The 20,786-nt window shown below is 41.7% G+C and overlaps 1 protein-coding gene across 6 annotated transcripts; it reads left to right on the top strand.

The window, feature by feature from the left end:
* Nucleotides 1-434: 434 nt before the first annotated feature.
* Nucleotides 435-20,491, top strand: LOC118096529 (patatin-like phospholipase domain-containing protein 2). Of its 6 annotated transcripts, none has more exons than XM_035138476.2 (9): nucleotides 437-730; nucleotides 7,600-7,832; nucleotides 8,037-8,102; nucleotides 10,861-11,070; nucleotides 12,229-12,289; nucleotides 12,818-13,036; nucleotides 14,859-14,991; nucleotides 15,763-15,879; nucleotides 16,877-20,491. In XM_035138476.2, the coding sequence occupies exons 1-9, from the start codon at nucleotides 535-537 to the stop codon at nucleotides 17,166-17,168; spliced, it is 1,527 nt and encodes a 508-aa protein (XP_034994367.1). In that variant the 5' UTR covers nucleotides 437-534; the 3' UTR covers nucleotides 17,169-20,491. The 6 variants fall into 6 exon arrangements, with proteins under 6 accessions (XP_060131176.1, XP_034994367.1, XP_060131175.1 ...); XM_060275192.1 differs by lacking the exon at nucleotides 437-730 and adding an exon at nucleotides 739-1,444; XM_060275191.1 differs by lacking the exon at nucleotides 437-730 and adding an exon at nucleotides 739-1,476.
* The last annotated feature ends 295 nt before the right edge of the window (nucleotides 20,492-20,786 follow it).

The following is a 20,786-nucleotide window of genomic DNA, read 5'->3' as shown; positions in this document are numbered from 1 at the left end:
CCTATTGTTCTACAAACCTATGAATACAGAAACAACCCCTTCAGTGCTAAGTTTCAAGAAGTTCAGTGAATAGAATAGAAACAGTATTTTTCTGATTGTTTGGAGTGGACAGTATTTAAGTTTTTCATGTGATTTAAATCGACTATGATTTAAATCAAGCCTTACTGACTAGTGATTTAAATCGTGATTTAAATCAATTTGATTTAAATCAAATCCACCCTGTCCAAGACCCACAAACTTAAGAGAGCGAGCGAGCGAGCAAAGCAGGACAGGAGCCCCCGCCCGCCCGCCGGCCTCCCTCCGCCCTGCTCCCTCTTTTGCATATATCCTCCGATTGGCTGGCTCCCCTCGGGCCACGTTCGTTCCGGCGCTCCCTCTGCCGCCGGCCTTCTTTATTAATGAAGCGGCCCGAACTGGAGATCCGCCGCCGCCGCCGCCGCCGCTTGTCTTGCGTCTCTGCGCGTGCGCGGCTCCTCGCCCGCCGCCTCAGCCGCCTCCTCAGCCGCGCCGGGTCGGGACGGGAAGGCGGCCGGGATGCCGGGGGGCGGCGGCGGCGAGGGCGGCTGGAGCGTGTCGTTCGCTGGCTGCGGGTTCCTGGGCGTCTACCACGTCGGCGCCGCCAGCTGCCTCCAGGAGAGAGCCCCGCACCTCATCCGCGACGCCCGCCAGGTGTGCGGGGCCTCCGCCGGAGCCCTGACGGGAGCCGTCCTCGTCGGAGGCGGGTCACTGGGTACGAGGGAATAAGACGCGTCACTCGCGCCATTCCAGGGCTATTTTCTCGCTTCTTTCCCCTTATGGCTATCGTTTCAAAGGTTCTTCTGTTGCTGTGTTTTTTTATTGCAATCATTGTTACGTTATAATAATATTATGTGGATGGGCAAACGAAACATTGAGCTTTGAAGGCAGTAAGTAATAGCAGAACAGTCGGAAGAGCAGAGAGAATAACCTGGTCATTGCAATAATCGCAACGAAAGCTTTAAAAAGATAAGATAAGATAAGAACGAACGAGCGGCCGTAAACTGTATCCCGTAGCTTAATGCAAGGTTTGCTTTTTTTTGCACCGGACGTACAGAGTTATTATTTTAATTACGATTTATGTATCCGATTCATTACCGGTAGGCGCTTTTATGTTGCCCGGGGCAACCCAGAGTGGCGTCCAACTCAACCAGCCACCGGAGGGCGTGTGCGAGGGATACACTTTATTGCTTATTCAGTTTATTAAGCGCTTTGATCTTGCCCAGGGGCAAAGATCAGCTCAAAGAAACGCACCCTTGAGGGTGTTCACCCTAAATATGGAGAAGGGGTGTTTGTTTGTTTGTGTTTGAGGCTGTTGAAAGGGGAGCAAGGCTGCAGATGTCGGAATAAAGTGTCCAGAATCTTGATCTAGGGTCCGAAGCTCAACTCGGGTCCTAATAATGATGGAGAGAGTAACTCTGAATATACGGTGAGGTGTTTGTGCAGCAGAGTCTTAGACAGGTGGGAACTTGTGAATCAGCCATGTCTTCCTTTAATTCAGGATTGAGCCCAAGTGCCTCTCATTAGAAATCAAACACTGACTTCTAATGGTGGGAAAAGTTATGCCTTTTTGTACTCTGTTAACAGAGTCATTGCTGGGTTGGGCAGTGGCGGTGCACTTCTTCAGAGGGGTGCGGTACAATGATTCTTCCCTCCTTTTTTATTTTAAAGAGGACACCTGAAAGGGATACCCAGTCACCCTAGAGCTCCTGCTACCAAGACTCAGTGGCACATGCTATTACGGTAATCTGTTTAGTGTTTCATTTTGCCACTGGGGGGTAATGCCCACCTTTATATGCAAAGAGTCATTGTCAGGAAAGCAATGTCGTGCACTGTGTTATATTAATTGGTAGTCAAGTTTTGTATCTCAAACTCCTTCCTCCTTTACTACAGCATTTTACACCATTGCAGGCCTTTGCAGTGTCTTTGTTGGGTAAAGATTGCGAGGGAAAGATCATGACTCAGTGAGGAGGTAGTCCAAATGGCAGTTCATTGTGTCCCAAAGCATAACTTGTAAGCAAACATTTTAGGGCATGAAAGAGTATTGCGACAGTCTGGTAACTGAAAATGAGAGCGGGTGAGAAAAAGGTTATAGAATGGAGAGTTTTAAAAGTAGGGGGGCTAATTGGGGGTGGTGAGATAAAAGGCAGCAGGGTAGGGTGTGATGGCTGCATAGAGCGCATGGGGAAGTGAGAGGCTCTACCTGGCCTTCTGTGGGAGTGGTACCATAGTGCTATAGGATGATACAGGGCTACTGGAAATGTATGGAACTGATAATATTTTTACACAAATTCCTCAGCAATTACAGGGTTAGCTTCCTTTGGATGAGAGAGCACTACAGATTTATGGTGTTTTAGGAATAGTTGCTTTATTTACAGATACAGTGGTACCTCGGTTTTTGGACGTCTCTGTTGCCGAATGTTTCGGTTTTTGAACACCCAAAACCTGGAAGTAAATGCTTCTGTTTTTGAACGCGCCTCGGAAGTTGAACGGCTTCCACTTTGTGTATCTGTTGTTTTTCCATAATTTGCTCTATTGAATTGGCAGACCGCCTTTTGTGCCTCTGTTTTCGAACGTTTCGGAAGTCGAAACTTTGAGCTGTTCTGCGTTTTAACCAATTACCGGTATACTGAAATACATTTACACATTAACATTTAAAACACAGCAGGGAACAGCCTGTACAGGCTATACATAGAGACAAATGTTCATCTTCATAATTCTTTTAAGCAGGCAGGAGCTGCCATGTTAAATTATTTCCACAATAAAGCTAATGATATTTGCCAATAGGCATGTTCTCAGTTGAGGAATAATAAGAACTTCCATTTCCTTCAGGATCTTTGGTATCTTTAGTTTGGTGAGTATAAGAACTAACCAATATCCAATGTGTTATTTGTATATATACCATTAAACATGAAAAAGCTTCCTTATATATTTCCTATCTTTGGAAAGTCATATAATAGCTTATCTCTTTGACATCTGATGAGGGGGTATTCTACAGGGCGGGTGCCACTACCGAGAAGGCCCTCTGTCTGGTTCCCTGTAACTTCGTTTCTCGCAGTAAGGGAACCATCAGAAGGCCCTCAGAGCTGGACCTCCATGTCCGGGCTGAGCGATGGGGGTGGAGAAGCTCCTTCAGGTCTACAAGGACTACAAACTAATAACAATAGTGTGGGGTGGTAGTGGTACTGATTGATGTTGAGATTATGGAAAGGATTAAACTTCCCCTCCCTATGGCTGAGATGAAAATCACCACACACAAACCATTTTTTTTATAAAAAAGTTGGAAGTTTCTAATAATGCATTACATATCGTTTGACCCTTAGTCAAACCTATGGGAAACCTATGGCTTTCCAGATGTTGTTGGACTCCAACTGTCTTCAGCCAAAGCACTGTCAATAGCAAGGGATGATGGGTTTTATTCTAGCAACATCTGACCTACGCAGTAGATAGTCTCATATGTACACACCAATATATACTCTCTTAATGACTGGTAACTGATTCTATATCATTTCTCATCAACATGCATATTGGTTCCCACCCTACCCCATAATCTTATGGCAAGTTTGGCTAGTTTAATCACTGGTTATAGTTAATGGACTTTGAATTGTACCTGGTAGCCGGTGGAGCTCTTCTGACAATGCAGTCAAAATATATGCCCTGTAACCAGCCCTGGTCAGTAATCTGACCTCAGGTCTTTGAGACGGTTGGGCAGCCCTATGTAGAACATGTTACAATAATCTTGCTATTAAACCATTGGGAGTCAAATTATTGCAAAAATGCCCAGAAATACTGTCTGTCCACATCTGCCATACAATACTTCTCTTGAGGGCTTTACAAATATTTCAGATTATCACCTCTTTAGGCAACCAGATGACCATCTCCCCACATTTTTCTCAGACTTAATCTCTGAAGCTAACTTGTGCAGGTGACTAGCACTGCGGAGTTATTTTGTGGGTGGTTTCATTTCGGTTTCTTCCCAGGGTCTTTGGGGATGAACATATAATGGGGAACTTTTCTGGCTCCTCCTGCCTGATTCTCCTTCCTGAAGATTCCACCTAAACATTAGGAAGAACTTCCTGACAGTAAGAGCTGTTCGGCAGTGGAATTTGCTCCCAAGGAGTGTGGTGGAGTCTCCTTCTTTGGAGGTCTTTAAGCAGAGGCTTGACAGGCATATGTCAAGAATGCTTTGATGGTGTTTCCTGCTTGGCAGGGGGTTGGACTGGATGGCCCTTGTGGTCTCTTCCAACTCTATGATTCTATGATCTTCTCCCTTGATGGAGGTCAGTACCAAAGTGCTGGGCTTGCTGCCCATAGAGACTGTGTGCTCCTTTGTGTTTCTTTGTTTCAGTCTCTCTAGCAGAACTTGCTTTGTTTATTTATTTATAATATTTGTTACTCATTCTTCAGTGCAGTTTTCTCAGGACAGGAACTGAATGAGCCCTCCCAGTCACACCTGCAAGAATTTTGACACCTGCACTCTGCACTTCTTCCAGGGAAACCCCTTTAAACAGCACATTGCAGTAATCAGACAGAATGTTACCCATCAGTGAAGCCCGCCACTTCTTCTGAAGGGACTGTGCATTACATAGGAAAGTGCCCAGGAGAGCTTCAATTTATCCCCTGCCCTCCCCACAAGAACATTGTGTACTCTCTGTCCCTCCTTAGGGTTTAGAAGCCACTTTGATTTTCCAGGTACAGTACCTTTCTCTCATTTGCTGTGTGTTGGCAGCAGCAGGAGCTATTCCTGGCTTTTAAGGGAAGCTTTTTATTCTACTTTTCTCCAGGTAAGGTAAAGGTAAAGGGACCCCTGACCATTAGGTCCAGTCGTGACCGACTCTGGGGTTGCGCGCTCATCTCGCATTATTGGCCGAGGGAGCCGGCGTATAGCTTCCAGGTCACGTGGCCAGCATGACAAAGCTGCTTCTGGCAAACCAGAGCAGCACATGGAAACGCCATTTACCTTCCCGCTGTAGCGGTTCCTATTTATCTACTTGCATTTTGACGTGCTTTCGAACTGCTAGGTTGGCAGGAGCTGGGACCGAGCAACGGGAGCTCACCCCGTCACAGGGATTCGAACCGCCGACCTTCTGATCAGCAAGCCCTAGGCTCAGTTTTAACCACAGCGCCACCTGGGCCCCAACTTTTCTCCAGAGTCCACCTTAAAACCCCTCCTTCACCAAAAAACATTCTCCATCCCTCTCTAAACCAATACAGTAAAAGTATTCTCTCTTGTGCTGTCCCCTGACATGAAACGGCATAATAGCATTTTTGTGAGTTGCAGCATGCTGAATTGTGTGTGAAAATCTTAGTTAAGTACCTTAGACTTAGAGGATTAACCTTTTATCCATTAAAATGTTGTCTTCACTTTTTAATTAGTGTTCCATTTAACTGAAAGAACATCCTTTCTCAGCAACTAAATATAAATATATGCATATTAGAAAACCTGCTTTGAGCTAAATTAGGTTTTATAGTTTTGGGAAGAGTGTTCAAATTTAGAGCTAAGCATTCCGAAGGACCTGTTCTCCACATTTTATTTTTTTTATTTGAGTTTTCCTGCATTAGTTAAGAAGTTGTGTGGGCAGATTCTCTTTCACTCTATTTTCCATTGCTAAGTAACGGTTATAATGTTCTCCCACATTTAGCTAGATTTTTCTTTGCATCAGATGGCATGAGAAAAACTGAGCAGCACCAGGAAGACTTGGTTGCTTATTGTGTAGTGCAAAGAATTTGATAAGTATCCCCATCTTTCAAGGGGGGAAGTCCATGGCCTTTAGTTGAGAGCAAACTATTAAACTGTTAAAATAACTTTGATGGCCCAACTACTTAGATGCATAGGTGACAAGTAAACAGTTTTCAAGCATTTAAAACACAGGGAAATGCAACCATGGGAAGCTGTACATTTAATTATTGGGGGGGCGAACCCACCCCTGGCACTGCTTCCTAATGCCCCCCACTTTCCTTACCCCCAAGTAAGAAAGCAGCTGGTAGAAGTGATTGTCTTTTTATGGCCTACTGCGAAAGGATTAAAGTACTCCTTCTGCCACTGTTCTGATAAATTGTGCACCTTTTATGGCATTTTGATGACAGATAGATAGATTAGAATAGATATAGATATAGATAAACAATTTGGCACTTAACTGGCCCTTTATATACTGTTGGACTACAGCTCCCATCATCTCATCATTGGCCATTGGCTTATGGGAATTGGAGTCCAACAACATCTGGAGTTCCCCATGCCAGTAAGTTGGTCCTTTTGAGCTCAGTGAGGCTGACTTCTGAGTAGGATTGCATAGCTTGGTAAAATGTACATGTCAATTAGATTTCACCACCAATATCAAAAATAGTATTTTTTGCATTGTTAAATGAAATATAAACTGTATGCAAATCTACATTATAATCCAGCATTCATTGATTGGTAAAAAAAAATGTAGTAACTTGTTTAATTAATCATATTCCGTCTGTATTGACGCCTTCAAGATGTGTCAGCTCTTTCTGTGCCCTGCATTAGTAGGTCAAATTCCTCTTGGAGAGCTGAATTTAACTTCCTTTCCGGACATGAAATTGAGGACCAAAGGATAAAAAGCAGCCGTCATAAACTGGTAGTAGTAGTAGTTTATTTGCTGTCTTTTGATTGGGTGAGGAAAATAAGCTGAGATCCAGCTGACATGTGGGACGATTAGTCATCTCCCCTGTAGAGAAGGTTACTGCAGGACATTAACCTATTCCATTTATTGGGCAGCTCTTGGGGAGAGAGAGAGAGAGAGAGAGAGAAGGAAACGTCTACTAGTGCCTTTAGATTATCAAAGTATCAGCAATGGCTGATCTAAAATACAATATTTAGGGGGTGTACTCTTTTCAGAATAGTTACACAAGTCCTTGGGCAGATAGCAGAGTCTGTTTAATTTGGAACAGTATTATCTCTTCTCATGAAATGCTGTTATTAAAATGTATTTTCTGGCCAACAATGGCAAATCAGTGAATAGTAAAGTTACCTAACAGACCTTTAATGTGTTATGGCTCCATATTCTTTTTTCATTTATTTATTTAAGTAAGTAAGTTTGGATGCTCACCAGTTGACTGGTCAAATAATGTCAATTGACTGGTCAATTCATTGAGGTCAGATATATTCCCTGACAGCTATGATGCTGTTGACATTTGAAGAATTGGCCTGCTGTCACAACTTAGCATAACTACGTTTCGGAGACTATTTTTTAATAGTTGAAATGACTATTTTTTGTTTGTTTTAATCTTGTAACTTCAGGCTGACCCTGTCAAAGATAGGAACTATCCGGGAAATTGTTCACTTTTGGGGAACCTTACCTAATACAGATAAAAGTTGTAACAATTTGTTTTTTTTGAAAGGTTATAGCTGCCAAAGGGGGAGGAGATTGTGTTATGAACTCATGCTGAGTTTCGAAGGCACACCAGGGTCAAGACCCCACTCCTGATGGCACCTTCTTATCACACATTTTTGTTTATCTACCAAGGCCAAATGTGTGTTGTGACCCTGACAACAGCTGTTTTAACCAATTTGGTTTTCACAATTAGTATGTCCCCTCTTACATGCCGTAATGTATCTTTCAGCGGAAGCTTGTGCAGATGTTCTGGGTCTAGCCAGAGAAGCAAGAAAGCGAAATCTTGGCCCTCTTCATCCTTCCTTTAATGTGATGAAGATTATAAGGGATGGACTTTGCAAAAATCTTCCTGAAAACACCCATCAGTTGATATCAGGGAAACTTTCCATTTCACTTACCAGAGTGTCTGATGGCAAAAATGTGTTGGTATCCAACTTTAATTCCAAAGAAGAAGTCATACAGGTATATTCTCATTTTAGCCATGTTTAGAATAATGTTCAGAATATTTCATATTTGTCTCAAGATTTTTTAAAAATTTGTTTCCTCATATTCAGTGTTTTCTCATTTTTTAGAACATTGGAAGATGACTGTGTTAGAGCTTTATTTTGGAGAAATTTTCCTATTAGAAATGCAGTGTGCAACTCATCTTTCTTTTCTTTTTGACAGGCTTTGCTTTGTAGTTCATTTGTGCCTATATATTGTGGCCTCATCCCACCTTCGTTTAGAGGGGTGGTAAGTACCTGCTCATTCTTCCATACTATAAACCAGCATGAGAAGGCTGATGATGATAGAAAAGGTGGGAAGATGTAAAGATGATGTCTGCTTTGCTGTGTGTCCTTCATATACATGGCCAAACAAATAGTTCCAGGACAGCTTCAGATGTGACAGATGAGAGACTGAAATGTTGTCTTTACAAAATAAGTCACACAATGTAATATAACAGTTGTTTTAAGGAAACTAGATGTTAATTTTTTAAAAAATAAAGCCTATTTGGGGCATTTGTTTTTATTCTTCTTGTGCATCAGTTTGAAGATGGAAGAACTAAGGAAATTGGATGCCTCTATCTACACACAAAGTATGTAGGGTGCCACATTGCATGATAATGTATGAAGCAGAAGAGTGTGCCTCCTTCCTGGCCATAGCTGCCAAGTCTTCCGTATTCCCTGGGAAACCCCCATTTACCCCCAGTCTGCCGATCCCTTATTTTTCCGGCAGGAACTTGGCAGGTATGTTCCTGGCCATGTTGTCATATTATTAGGAATCTGAACCATCCTTGGAAGTTTATTGTATGCAAATCTCTTTATTTGTGCACTCCATGGAGCACACATATCTCTACATGAATACAGTATGTTGTTGTTGTTTAGTCGTTCAGTCGTGTCCGACTCTTCGTGACCCCATGGACCATAGCACGCCAGGCACTCCTGTCTTGCACTGCCTCCCGCAGTTTGGTCAAACTCATGTTCGTAGCTTCGAGAACACTGTCCAACCATCTCGTCCTCTGTCGTCCCCTTCTCCTAGTGCCCTCCATCTTTCCCAACATCAGGGTCTTTTCCAAGGATTCTTCTCTTCTCATGAGGTGGCCAAAGTATTGGAGCCTCAGCTTCACGATCTGTCCTTCCAGTGAGCACTCAGGGCTGATTTCCTTAAGAATGGATAGGTTTGATCTTCTTGCAGTCCATGGGACTCTCAAGAGTCTCCTCCAGCACCAGAATTCAAAAGCATCAATTCTTCGGCGTTCAGCCTTCTTTATGGTCCAGCTCTCACTTCCATACATCACTACTGGGAAAACCATAGCTTTAACTATACGGACCTTTGTCGGCAAGGTGATGTCTCTGCTTTTTAAGATGCTGTCTAGGTTTGTCATTGCTTTTCTCCCAAGAAGCAGGCGTCTTTTAATTTCGTGACTGCTGTCACCATCTGCAGTGATCAAGGAGCCCAAGAAAGTAAAATCTCTCACTGCCTCCATTTCTTCCCCTTCTATTTGCCAGGAGGTGATAGGACCAGTGGCCATGATCTTGGTTTTTTTGATGTTGAGCTTCAGACCATATTTTGCGCTCTCCTCTTTCACCCTCATTAAAAGGTTCTTTAATTCCTCCTCGCTTTCTGCCATCAAGGTTGTGTCATCTGCATATCTGAGGTTGTTGATATTTCTTCCAGCAATCTTAATTCCGGCTTGGGATTCATCTAGTCCAGCCTTTCGCATGATGAATTCTGCATATAAGTTAAATAAGCAGGGAGACAATATACAACCTTGTCGTACTCCTTTCCCAATTTTGAACCAATCAGTTGTTCCATATCCAGTTCTAACTGTAGCTTCTTGTCCCACATAGAGATTTCTCAGGAGACAGATGAGGTGATACAGTATGTTACATGGTACATATGCACATAGATTTAGCAATACCGACACACAGTAGTTTGTATCTGGGCTTGGGTTTGTATGTGTTGGCTGAGAACTGTCTTGCAGGGTACCAGAAGAAGCGATCTTAAAGACAAGATGCTAATTGTTATCCTCTTAATTGTTTTAAGGCCCTTTCTTAAGCAGTGTATTTCAAGGCCTTACGTAGAACTTGAAGAATCCTATTAAAGGCTGCCTGCATCTTAGTTGAAAGGAAACATGGAGAAGTTGATCTTTGCTAGTATGGTTTTGCCCTCCTACTTTAGCAATAAGAAAAGAAAAATGATTCAGGTCAAGTATGTGCACATTCTACTAGATGATTAAAAAATAGTGCCAATATCCGTGTGAAAGCTTTATGTGACATTTTTTTTTACTTCAAAATGAAAACTGCAAAGAATAACAGTGTGATTTAGTGATAATTTTTTTGAAGAGCTTGCTGATCTAGATTTTTAATAAGCCTTACATTCATCCATTTTTACTCTTTAAAAGCTGAAATCCTATATGAGGTGCAAAGTAGCATATTAGACTAAATCCATGGTTCAGGTTAATCTGGTTGCTTTGCCCTCATGGCTGGACAATTATGTTACCTAAACGGATTTAGTTGGGGTGACAAACATGAGACATGCCTGAAGGCCTACTTAATTTTATGAATTGGCTTTGCCACTCAGTATTGGCAGGGAGCGGGCAGGGTGAGAAGGATATGAGCCCTATGAAACACAGTAGAGAGTTGTAAATTTCCTTAGCTAATGTTTTCACCAGGGCTGAATTTTGCCTCTTAAGTGTGGTGCATGCCAAAAGAGAGCCCATAACATTGCTTCCAATGTTGCAGAAGCTGCTGGGCAGCATATAATCTGGGGTATGCACCTGCACATTTTCAGACATTACTTGCGATCCTGAGGTGCACAAAGCTTTGTTGCTGTTCTGAGTAATGCCTTGTGTTGGGTCAGTACCTGCTCACATATACGTAATACTACCACTGAAAGGTGTGGCAAGTGGAAATACTAGGCTTCCTTTCTGAAGTTGCAGAGCAAGTCAGCTAAATTTTGCTTTAAGCAAATAGATTCCTTATCTTTCTTTCTCCTTCCCTTCCCAAAGCGCTATGTCGATGGTGGAATAAGTGACAACTTACCGCAGTATGACTCAAAAAACACCATCACAATTTCACCTTTTGCTGGGGAGTGTGACATTTGTCCCAAGGGCAATTCTGCAAACTTCCATGAAATGAATCTCACCAACACCAGCATTCAGTTTAGCCTAGGGAACATCTACCGTTTAACTCAAGCACTTTTTCCTCCAGAACCCAAGGTATGTATATTCACTATTTTCTCTTACCCAATTGCTAGTTTGTTTGCATGTATGTTTATATGTTCCTACTGTGGAATGCTGGACAGATGCACCTCTCCAAAGGTATAGTTGTGTTTAAATTTCTAAATTTTTGTATTTATTTTAATTTATAGCCCACCTTTCCTTCATGGTGGCATACATGGTTTTCCCACTTCACATTTAATCTAGATATTAGAGTGCATCTTAGGGGCACGTTTAGTAAATTCATTGAGAGCAATTCCTACTAGCAAGGAACAATGTTAATGGTGGTAACCCTCCTCAGTTTGCAATATTGGGGTGGGAGTTGAGCAATGATTGGGGCAGATTTGGTGCAGTTAAGGTTTAAGGAAGGAGGTGTGCAGTGCTCCACGGTACAATTACTGTAGAATTGTTTTCTTTCACTATGATAAAGTGCTTACTGAGCCTTTTGGTGATGTGTCAAGAGTGTTGACTGCCATGAGATGCCTTTCTGGATGTTGCTCTTTGGGAATTTTCAATACAGTCATACCTCAGGTTACAGCTGCTTCAGGTTGCATCTTTTCGGGCTGCGCTCTGCGTTGAAACCGGAAGTACCAGAACGGGTTACTTCCGGGTTTTGGTGCACGTGCATGCACAGAAACACTAAATCGCGCTTTGCGCATGCACAGAAGCGCTGAATCACGACCCACGCGTGCGCAGGCACAGGTTGCGAACGTGCCTCCCGCACGGATCATGTTTGCAACCCGAGCGTCCACTGCATTCTTTATTTTTCTGTGAACAAGACGATGTCCCCCCCAAAAATTTAGTCAAAAATTGGGGGTTGCCTGACACACAGATTCATACGGTAAGTCTTGAGTGAGCTGGTGGCTCCTGGCAGCTCCTGAGTCATGGAGTGCTGGCCTCAGAGCTGGCTGGAGAGGTGAGGCAGTGCCCAGGCAAGGAGGGAGTATGGCCACAGTGTGAGGCAAAGTCAGATGCAGGCTGGAGAAACAGCTCAACAACTTTTTGGCCGATTTCCCACAAAACTTGAACAACTAAAATACTGATTTCTTTATTTTGGGCTCCCAAAAGTAGGGGTCATCTTATACGTGGGGTTGTGTTATACACGGAAAAAGACGGTACTTGCTCCTGTTTACTAGTTTTTTGTAACCTTATTTTCAGGTGCTAGGAGAGATCTGTGAACAAGGCTATTCGGATGCTCTTAGATTTTTGAAAGAAAATGGTACGTCACTGTGATTTCAAATATATAATATGGTGAACAGAATGTTAGTCACAATGTCAGGTCTGTGCATTTTTGTATACAGACAAAAGATGTCGACTATGGTTGCTCGTATCTTTGTAACATCGAGTTCAGATTACACATTCTGTGTTGGACTGCTTTTGAAGAATGTTCAGAAACCTCAGCTAGTTCAAAATGCAGCTGCTAATAGCAGCTGGAACCCAGCATATATAGATTCTACATTGTAGATACAGTGGTACCTCGCAAGACAAATGCCTCGCGCAACGAAAAACTCGAAAGGGTTTTGCATTGCGCGAGGGACTCGCAAGACGGTGAGGTTTTCTATGGCCGCCGCTTCATCTTGTGAAGCGCGGCCATAGAATGTAGTGTGGGAAGGCGGCAAAGGAAGATTAGCTGTCAGCGCAGTCTTTATGCTCTCTTCCAACTCTGTTTTGCAATATGGTGCCTGTCATGCTCTTGAATACAAAAATACCATCCCATCAGAAGCTGTTTTTATTCCGTTTTCCTCAGGTATACTGTATGATTCGGTCTTCGTTGACTTGGCCTTAACAAAGGAAAACCATCAGGAATGTGTTCAGACCCCAGATTATGTTGATAAAAAAACAGTTGCAGCAAATGAAGCCAAAAAAGAGATGCAAGATGAAGAAATGCTTATTGAACAGCTGCAATTAGCCGCTTGGCCATTGAATGGAACAATTTTTGAGAATCTACCTCCTAGACTCCGTAAAGGTAGAGATTAAAGTAACCTCATTTTTTATTGTAAAACGAAGTTTCATTAAATTATTTCAGTAATTAGTAATGATGCTGTCAATGCAAACAACGTTGGGTACAGTCCAGCCAGAATTCAGCACTTGTACATCCAACATGATTTCAGTGGGAGAACATTTAGAACATTCTTAAATTTCTCCCATTGAAATCCGTGGTACTTTAAAGTGTTTGACTTGGGGTGGATCATGACCAGTTATTACGGAATATACTATGATAAAAGTTTGTTTTTCAGTTTATTTTTGCTAATCATCTTTACATACTTTAATCTTATGCATAAAATAATTGAGAAACCTCAGTTATTGCTACTTATCAGCGCCATAGCATGGGTTGCTGGTGGGCACTGATGCTGCCAGAGCACTCCCCCCCCCAACTAGAGCAAAGTGGGGCTGTGTTGTGCCATCTGCCCACCCGCACAGAGGGGAGCCTGGCCAGCCAATGTGGCTCTTGGCAGGCAAATCCTCCCGACACCTGCAGAAAAGAGGGCCAGGCCCGGCTGCACTGGGGTTACCCCTTGCCAGCCTCCCTCTGCCTGCACCCGCTCACCCTGGGCTGCTCTGCCGCCTTCACCAAGCTGGGGGTGCCTACAGAAGCCGGCGCCTGCATGGGGGTGCCTGGTTGTGCCCCGTCAGAATTTTGCGCCCGGGGCCTCGGCCCCCCCAGCCCCCATGGTACTTATAACTGGACAAGTAATAAACATTCACTACAGGAGTGTCTGGAATACTGTGCAAATTGATTTAGTAAAACAGTTTAACTAAGAACTTGGGTATATATTTGTGCATCACAGAAGAGTCTTCTCGTTAGTGGCATCCACCCTGTGGAACACCCTCCCACCAGATTTCAAAGAGAAAAACAACTACCAGACTTTTAGAAGACATCTGAAGGCAGCCCTGTTTAGGGAGGCTTTTAATGTTTAATAGACTATTGTATTTTAATATTTTGTTGGAAGCCACCCAGTAAATTATTATTATTTGGCCACCTTTGAATGAAAGTTATTAATGTTGGATACTAACTAAATCTTGGTGCAGACGGGGCTTTCAGGCTGTAAGGAAAGAAAAACAAGTAAATTGCAAGGAGAACTATCCAGTGAACAAGCTATTGAATAGAAATCTTGGTTACAGGTAGGTAGCCGTGTTGGTCTGGGTCGAAGTAAAATAAAAAAATTCCTTCAGTAGCACCTTAAAGACCAACTAAGTTTTTATTTTGAAATAGAATAGAAATCTTGGTTGAGTTGTGCTATGAGTAAGCAAGTAAATAAATGTTTTTTCAAAGCTTTTGAGGGCCAAGATGCATTGCTTTTTCTGAATTAAAATTGTGGAAAACCATATTTTTATCATACAAAAAGGTTTTGAGTGTAAAAGAGTAAAAAGTTCCTGTTCTTGGAGGATCCACCCCTGCCTTTTTTCACGAGTCTGTTCTGATTGAAAAGAAGGAAACTTAGATGATGGTCCCTTAATGATTCACAGAACAGTGACACAATGAGCAGCCTCTTCCGGTTGTATATCGACTGCATGAGGAATGCTAGGAGAATCAGACTGTACCTGAAGCAGACTTGGTGGAATTACCTGTCCCCATTAGAAGCCAACTGAACATTACTGAAATTTATGGTGATGAATTGGCCCATATGTATATAGGAGAGTACTAGGTGCATTGAGTTGAGTTCTGTTGTGAGAAAGCCTGTTGTGGGTTATCTAGCATGTTTCCAGGCAATGCTTCGTCACTCTTTCGGAATCTAGAAGCCATTATGTTCATGTGCAGTTGAGATTAATGACTGTATGAATGACAGCATTGCAGGAGGCTTGTAAAGAGAAATGTGGACTCTATGCTCAGCTTTCTAAATTTCTACCAATGCGACTGATGTCCTATGTGATGCTGCCGTATACTCTGCCAGTTGAGTCAGCCTATTGTGTGGCCTTAAGGTGAGTGTTAAGCATGGAAGTCTGCCCTTGTTGTACTGGTGTTTTGCACATTTTCTAAGGGCTCACAAGCCTTGCAATAATACTTTTTTAAAAAATTCATATGTATTCCAATTTTCCTATAAAAATTAAATCCTGCAAGACAGGAAAGTATTATCCCTGTATTGCACATAGGGTGGAATGTATGAGTGGAATACTGCTGAGAGGTAACAATTCATTTAGGTAACTTTAGGTAACTGGCTAAAGTTTGATTGAACTAGAACTAGAACTTCCAGGCTCACAGTGCGTTCGCTTAACCACTATATTATTCTTAAAATGATTAACTGAGAAATAGTAGATATATTTTCTTTTCCATGTGTGCTCTTTGTGTTCAGTTTCATAAACAACACGGTGTGTGCATGAAGCTTACTTTTAAAATCCTATATTTTAATTGGTATGCATCTCCAGATTTAACTGAGAAACTGGCTGCATAGGGAACTCTGTTCAAGGAGTCTGTATGGCCCTTGAAAACATAGCAGTAATATTTCCAAACCTGCTGTAGAGAAAAAACTAAAAATTAAACACCCCTATTGTGTTTAATTATAAACCACCCTGCAACCTGTGAGTATTGGGCAGTATATAAATTCAAATTCAATCAGTCAATAAAGCCAGCAAGCCAAGTTTTAGGTGGGGCAGATCAGCTGATGTCAGTAAGAAGCCCAAAGTCCTTTGCTCCCATATGGCATTTTCTCAAATCAGGGTTCTGCCTGAAACACTATTATTTATTCCTTACAGATTAGTGGACTGGTTTCCTGATATCCCTGATGATGTGCGATGGATGCAAGGCCAGCTCCGTCAAGTTGTGGGGACAGTATATTCCAAAGCAAGAAAAAGAATACTAAGTATTCCCAGGTATATCTTATGCTGCTACATGCTTCATGCTGCACATTTGTTGGTCAGGTGCAGACATAATATTTCCGATTGCTTAATCATTGTGAGTGTGCTATGGATCTATCCACTCCCTCTCAATCATTCCATGAACACCCCTTCCTTCTCTTTTTGTTGGTAGCCACGGTTTAGTGTTACGTTTGCAATGAAATTAACATCGACTGGTTTAAAGTAGATGTGACATTAAATGTAAGTGATTCACATGCAACTGACTTTTTAAAAAATCTCTTATGTGGCATAAGTAATCCATTTTCTTCTCTGATTATTAGTTTTTGTAAGTTGTACTTGCCCCTTGTTCCAGGCTTTTAAAAACAATACCTAAAACAGCAATTTAACATGAATTTTACTATCTAACGGGACCATTGATCCATAAAGTGAAAGCAATAATCAATGTACTGTACTATAAAATAAGACAGTATTGTAGATTATAAAAATTAAAATTAATTTTTTTCTTAGCTGCACTGATGAAAGTCATTGTTTGGACGGGGGGCTTTTATCCATTTGCGCAGTCACACAATCAATCAGTAGCTGAACTGGGTTCCACACAGTCACAAAAACAGGTTAACCAAAAAGGCTTCAAAAACGCAAAATAGCAAAAACAAAAGCACCAAACTTAATCCGTACCGGAAGTCCATTTCACTTCTGAAATGTTCAAAAATCAAGGCGCAGCTTTTGGTTGATGCAGGCGCCCCAAAAACAATAGCTAACAATCGCATTGGATATTTGCCTTCCGAAAAATGTTCAAAAACCGGAACACTTACTTCTGGGTTTTTGGTGTTTGGGAACCAAGGCGTTTGAGAATCTAGAAAGATGTTTTCAGTGAAGATTGATTTGTTTGTTTTTAAACCCTTTTTCAGTCATTTACTGCTGATTGGATGAGGATGGGGCGGATATCCCATCTTTATAAATGATAAAAATCAAAAGTTGCTGAAGAGTTCTTGAGATTTATTCTTTTTTACAGTAAGGAAAACAGTGCCCTGCTTAGAAAGTGTCAGACTGCCCCCCTGAACACAAGTCTTCGCTCTTCTTACTGCCCTCCTAAAATGCCTCATTCTTCTACATCTACACACCTCGAAGAGTGGCTTTTGGATCTTCCCTACTGTGAGGACTTGGTTAAGAAAGAAGTTGCAGTGGGTATAAATGGAAGCTTTGACTCCATGCCTCCCTTTTTTATGAACTCTGAAGAATCGGGAGTGGAAGCGGATTTTGACTCTTCCTCCGAGAAGAGTTTCCAGACTGCCTCTGAGGACTAGCTTAAGAACTGTGGCATATACAAAGAAATCTCAGTCTTGGAGGCAGATTGCCAAACAGTCTTTTGGAAGACTGGCTTACACTTGATGACAAAATGCCTTTGAGGAATCTTTTGTGGAAAGAGAAATATGCTGTTCTGGTCCAGCTTCCTGATAATGACTAGAGGGTTAAGAAAGACCCTAGTGCAATAGAACATGGTTTACCCAAACAAGATTTTCAGCAGGAAAAAAGTGATTCAAGTCTTCTGATTTCTATTGGGACAAAGCATTTTTAGCAAAACCACTTCATTTTAAAGTATTTAACTTTTATAATAGTCTTTTTCTTGTTTGTCTTCATATGTGGTGTTAGCACTTGAGCAAAATCAAACAGTATGTATTCAGACTATGGCATATAGGAATATTTTGGAAGGCCTCTGAAGTTTTACTTGCCTTATATCTATATGTATGATACTTGTGGGAATTGTTAACATCCTTATCGCAAGGCTTCGTTGTTTTTCAGAAGATAGTATTTAGGAGGCATTGTGTGTTCTAACAAGTGTGGTAACTGCCCCCCCCCCAAGTGATTATTTCTCCCTCATTGGGTTGGCGGAGAAGCCACAGATGTGCCACTCCATACCAGAGCATCCTTAAGGGCTGAATTCAATCCCAATAATCAATATTTTAACCATGTTTTACTGAAGGAATCTAATTGTAGATCATTTTCTCTTGGAGAAGGCAGTATGGTGTGGATCAGGCATCCCCAAACTTCGGCCCTCCAGATGTTTTGGGCTACAATTCCCATCTTCCCCGACCACTGGTCCTGTTAGCTAGGGATCATGGGAGTTGTAGGCCAAAACATCTGGAGGGCCGCAGTTTGGGGATGCCTGGTGTGGATCAAGGGGAGAATCAGCTGCAGATGTCATCAAAACATGTGCGGAATGATTTACCTATCCAAATAGCCGAGAAGTTACAGTGTCATTTGTAATTAATGGAGCTTAAAAGCTTATTATTATTTATTGTAATCAAGCAGCACCGTAAGCTTTTGAAAACAGATTAAAATCTGAAAAATGAACTGTGCCTGTATATGGCTTCCCTAAGTAATCACAGATTACTAAATTCAAACCATTTTAGCCCAGTCTTTACTAACAAAAAATGTGCCAATATGTTTTTTTCAGTTTTATTATAGGTTAGGGTCTTAAGTTTCATAACACGTGAGAGCTGACAGTAGTGCTAAATCAGGCATCCCCAAACGGCGGCCCTCCAGATGTTTTGGCCTACAACTCCCATGATCCCTAGCTAACAGGACTAGTGGTCAGGGATGATGGGAATTGTAGTCCAAAACATCTGGAGGGCCGAAGTTTGGGGATGCCTGTGCTAAATCATGAATAAGCTACTTTCCAAAGTGTTTTAATTTTAGAAGTACATGTTGAGATGTTAACATAGCCTCTCTGAAATCTGGATACCATATTTGATAGTGATGCTTTGAGTATTCCTTGCCTACCAATATTCATCACTTTAAAGTGACAAGGATAGTTATGGCACAGGATTTACACTGCATTCTCCAAAATGGTAAATGATTAAGAAATGCTGGTCCCATAGGCTGTTGAGCACCCTCCCCTGGCATGGCACTTGGGGAACTGGTCTGCAGGTGATGCTCTCTTAGCATAATGGTCTAAGAGTCAAATCAAATAGATTTTGGCTTGGGAGTCTCTGTTAGGAATGAGGTGGCTTATATTTTGACAAAAATCAAAGCCTTCATAAGAATGGAAAGTCTTGTGTATTTATTTTAATTATTGACTATGGGCAAGTTTAATTTTGACCAAACATTTAGCAGTCTTTCAGCTATGACTTTATACGGTGAAAACCAAAGGAAGTGCTGTTTTTAGAAAAGCAACAACAAAGCTACGTTTTAAATTATTAACATTGCAAAAAATTGCTGGTGCTATTTCATTCAAGATAAAATGAATTATTTTGTGTGATCACTGGTTGTATGCATTATTTTAAAAATCTTGATTACATTTCCAAAATGGGCCAGAATATTGCTCCAATCACTAATGAAGCAAAATAAAGAAGCAAAATAAAGGGACATAAATGTTTTTGATGTCTGCTGTTTATAGTAGCAAACTGAATTTAAGATAACTGTGGTTGGAAGGAGGGAGCTCAAGGAATATATTGTATTGTAAAAGCAGTGGCTCCCAAATTTTGGGGGGGCCATTGCCCCCTTGGTTCTATGAACTCACCCATGGTGCTGCTTACCATACCCTATCAAAAGCATTATTCAGAACAGCAGTAAAATTCAAAACAGTGACAATTAATTGTACATTTATTCAAAATCCAATTTTCACTGCAAAATTATTGAACCTGATCCAGTGAAACCAGCTTTTCAAAGATTATTAGTAATTTACATCACCAGAATCCCTCCTGCCCCCCCCCCAATAACCCCACCACCCACCAGGGACTGGTAGCACCTACTTTGGGAACCACTGCTGTAAAGTTTTAAAGTCTTTTAAAGAGGTTGTATATTTAAGCTATGGAATTACAAAAATTGAAGCCTGTATTTCTGCTTGTACCATTGTACTGAAGAGCCATTGAAGCCTCTATGAGGCTTCAGAAAATATTTAGAGATTGGTCCCTGCTGTTGCTGGCAAGATGACTCTCTCCCTCTCCATTCACCGAAATTCATCGTGAACAAATATCTTAAATGATTTCTACCTCCTGTTCTTATAAATTATATATTTTGAAAATGAATAGAAAGCTTAAAATTTAATATTCCAAGGTTTGTATTTCTTCTATGGAGTGGCAATATTTTTAAGATTTGCATTCCGTCACATTATTCCACAAGACATCTTTTACATGGGAAGTATCTCTTGTAGCCTTTGTGCTCCATCTGCAGCGGTTGGAAAAGAATGTGTCTAGCAGGGATAAAGATAACAGGTGGAGATGTTGGGTGCAAAGTATGTATGTACACACCTTAAGGGATTACAGGTGTCCTGCAACAGCTATCTCAAGCGGAGCCCTTGGGTCCAGAGTTCTTTTTCTCAACATCTCTAAAAGCTAAATGTTTTTATGGTTACAATGTAAATTCAGTGAGGCTATGGAAGATGTCGTTTGGTTTTCAAAGAAGTTTTTTCAGTCTGTTTGGCTGGCAACATTAAACTAAAGTACTTGCTATTTATGTTATATTCTGTTCAATATGAAGAACAATTGATGATAATACTAGTATTTGTTGATCACTTTGTAACGAAAGAGAAATGTCCCAAAGCTACTTAAAATAAAATACAAACAAAATCAAAAGTCAAATTAAGAATGATGGTTGTGGCTACTCTTGAGTAAAGACGCTCCACTCAGTCTTGTCTTTCAGAGTTTTATTGTGCATACTATTTACAGTGCAAGAACATCAGCAAACATGACTGCTCAGTCCGTGTCAGAACCCCGCAATGGCTTCCTGCGGGTTTACGCCCAGCATAAAAGCCTGGGCACCCCAAAGCGCCGCCCCCTGGCCCTACGGGTGGGCGTGCGCCTCAATTTGGGCGTCGGAGGGAAGGGCCGCCTTCCTGCCTGCCCTGTGTCCGAAAGCCCTCCGCGCTCCTCCTCCCCTATCCCTCTCTCCCAAGTGTTGCTGGGGCTCTGGTACATGAGACA

This window comes from Zootoca vivipara, chromosome 5, assembly GCF_963506605.1.
Source record: "Zootoca vivipara chromosome 5, rZooViv1.1, whole genome shotgun sequence".
Taxonomy (NCBI): Eukaryota; Metazoa; Chordata; class Lepidosauria; order Squamata; family Lacertidae; genus Zootoca; species Zootoca vivipara.
Note: the sequence above shows the minus strand (reverse complement) of the source record. Positions and strands in the feature narration are given on the sequence as shown.

What these genes read in the sequence shown, in the direction of transcription:
- LOC118096529 (XM_035138476.2), top strand. Translation starts at nt 535, where the DNA reads ATGCCGGGGGGCGGCGGCGGCGAGGGCGGCTGGAGCGTGTCGTTCGCT. An exon ending in CCAAAGAAGAAGTCATACAG is followed by an intron (nt 7,833 to 8,036) that starts GTATATTCTCAT and finishes TCTTTTTGACAG; the next exon opens with GCTTTGCTTTGTAGTTCATT. An exon ending in TAGATTTTTGAAAGAAAATG is followed by an intron (nt 12,290 to 12,817) that starts GTACGTCACTGT and finishes CGTTTTCCTCAG; the next exon opens with GTATACTGTATGATTCGGTC.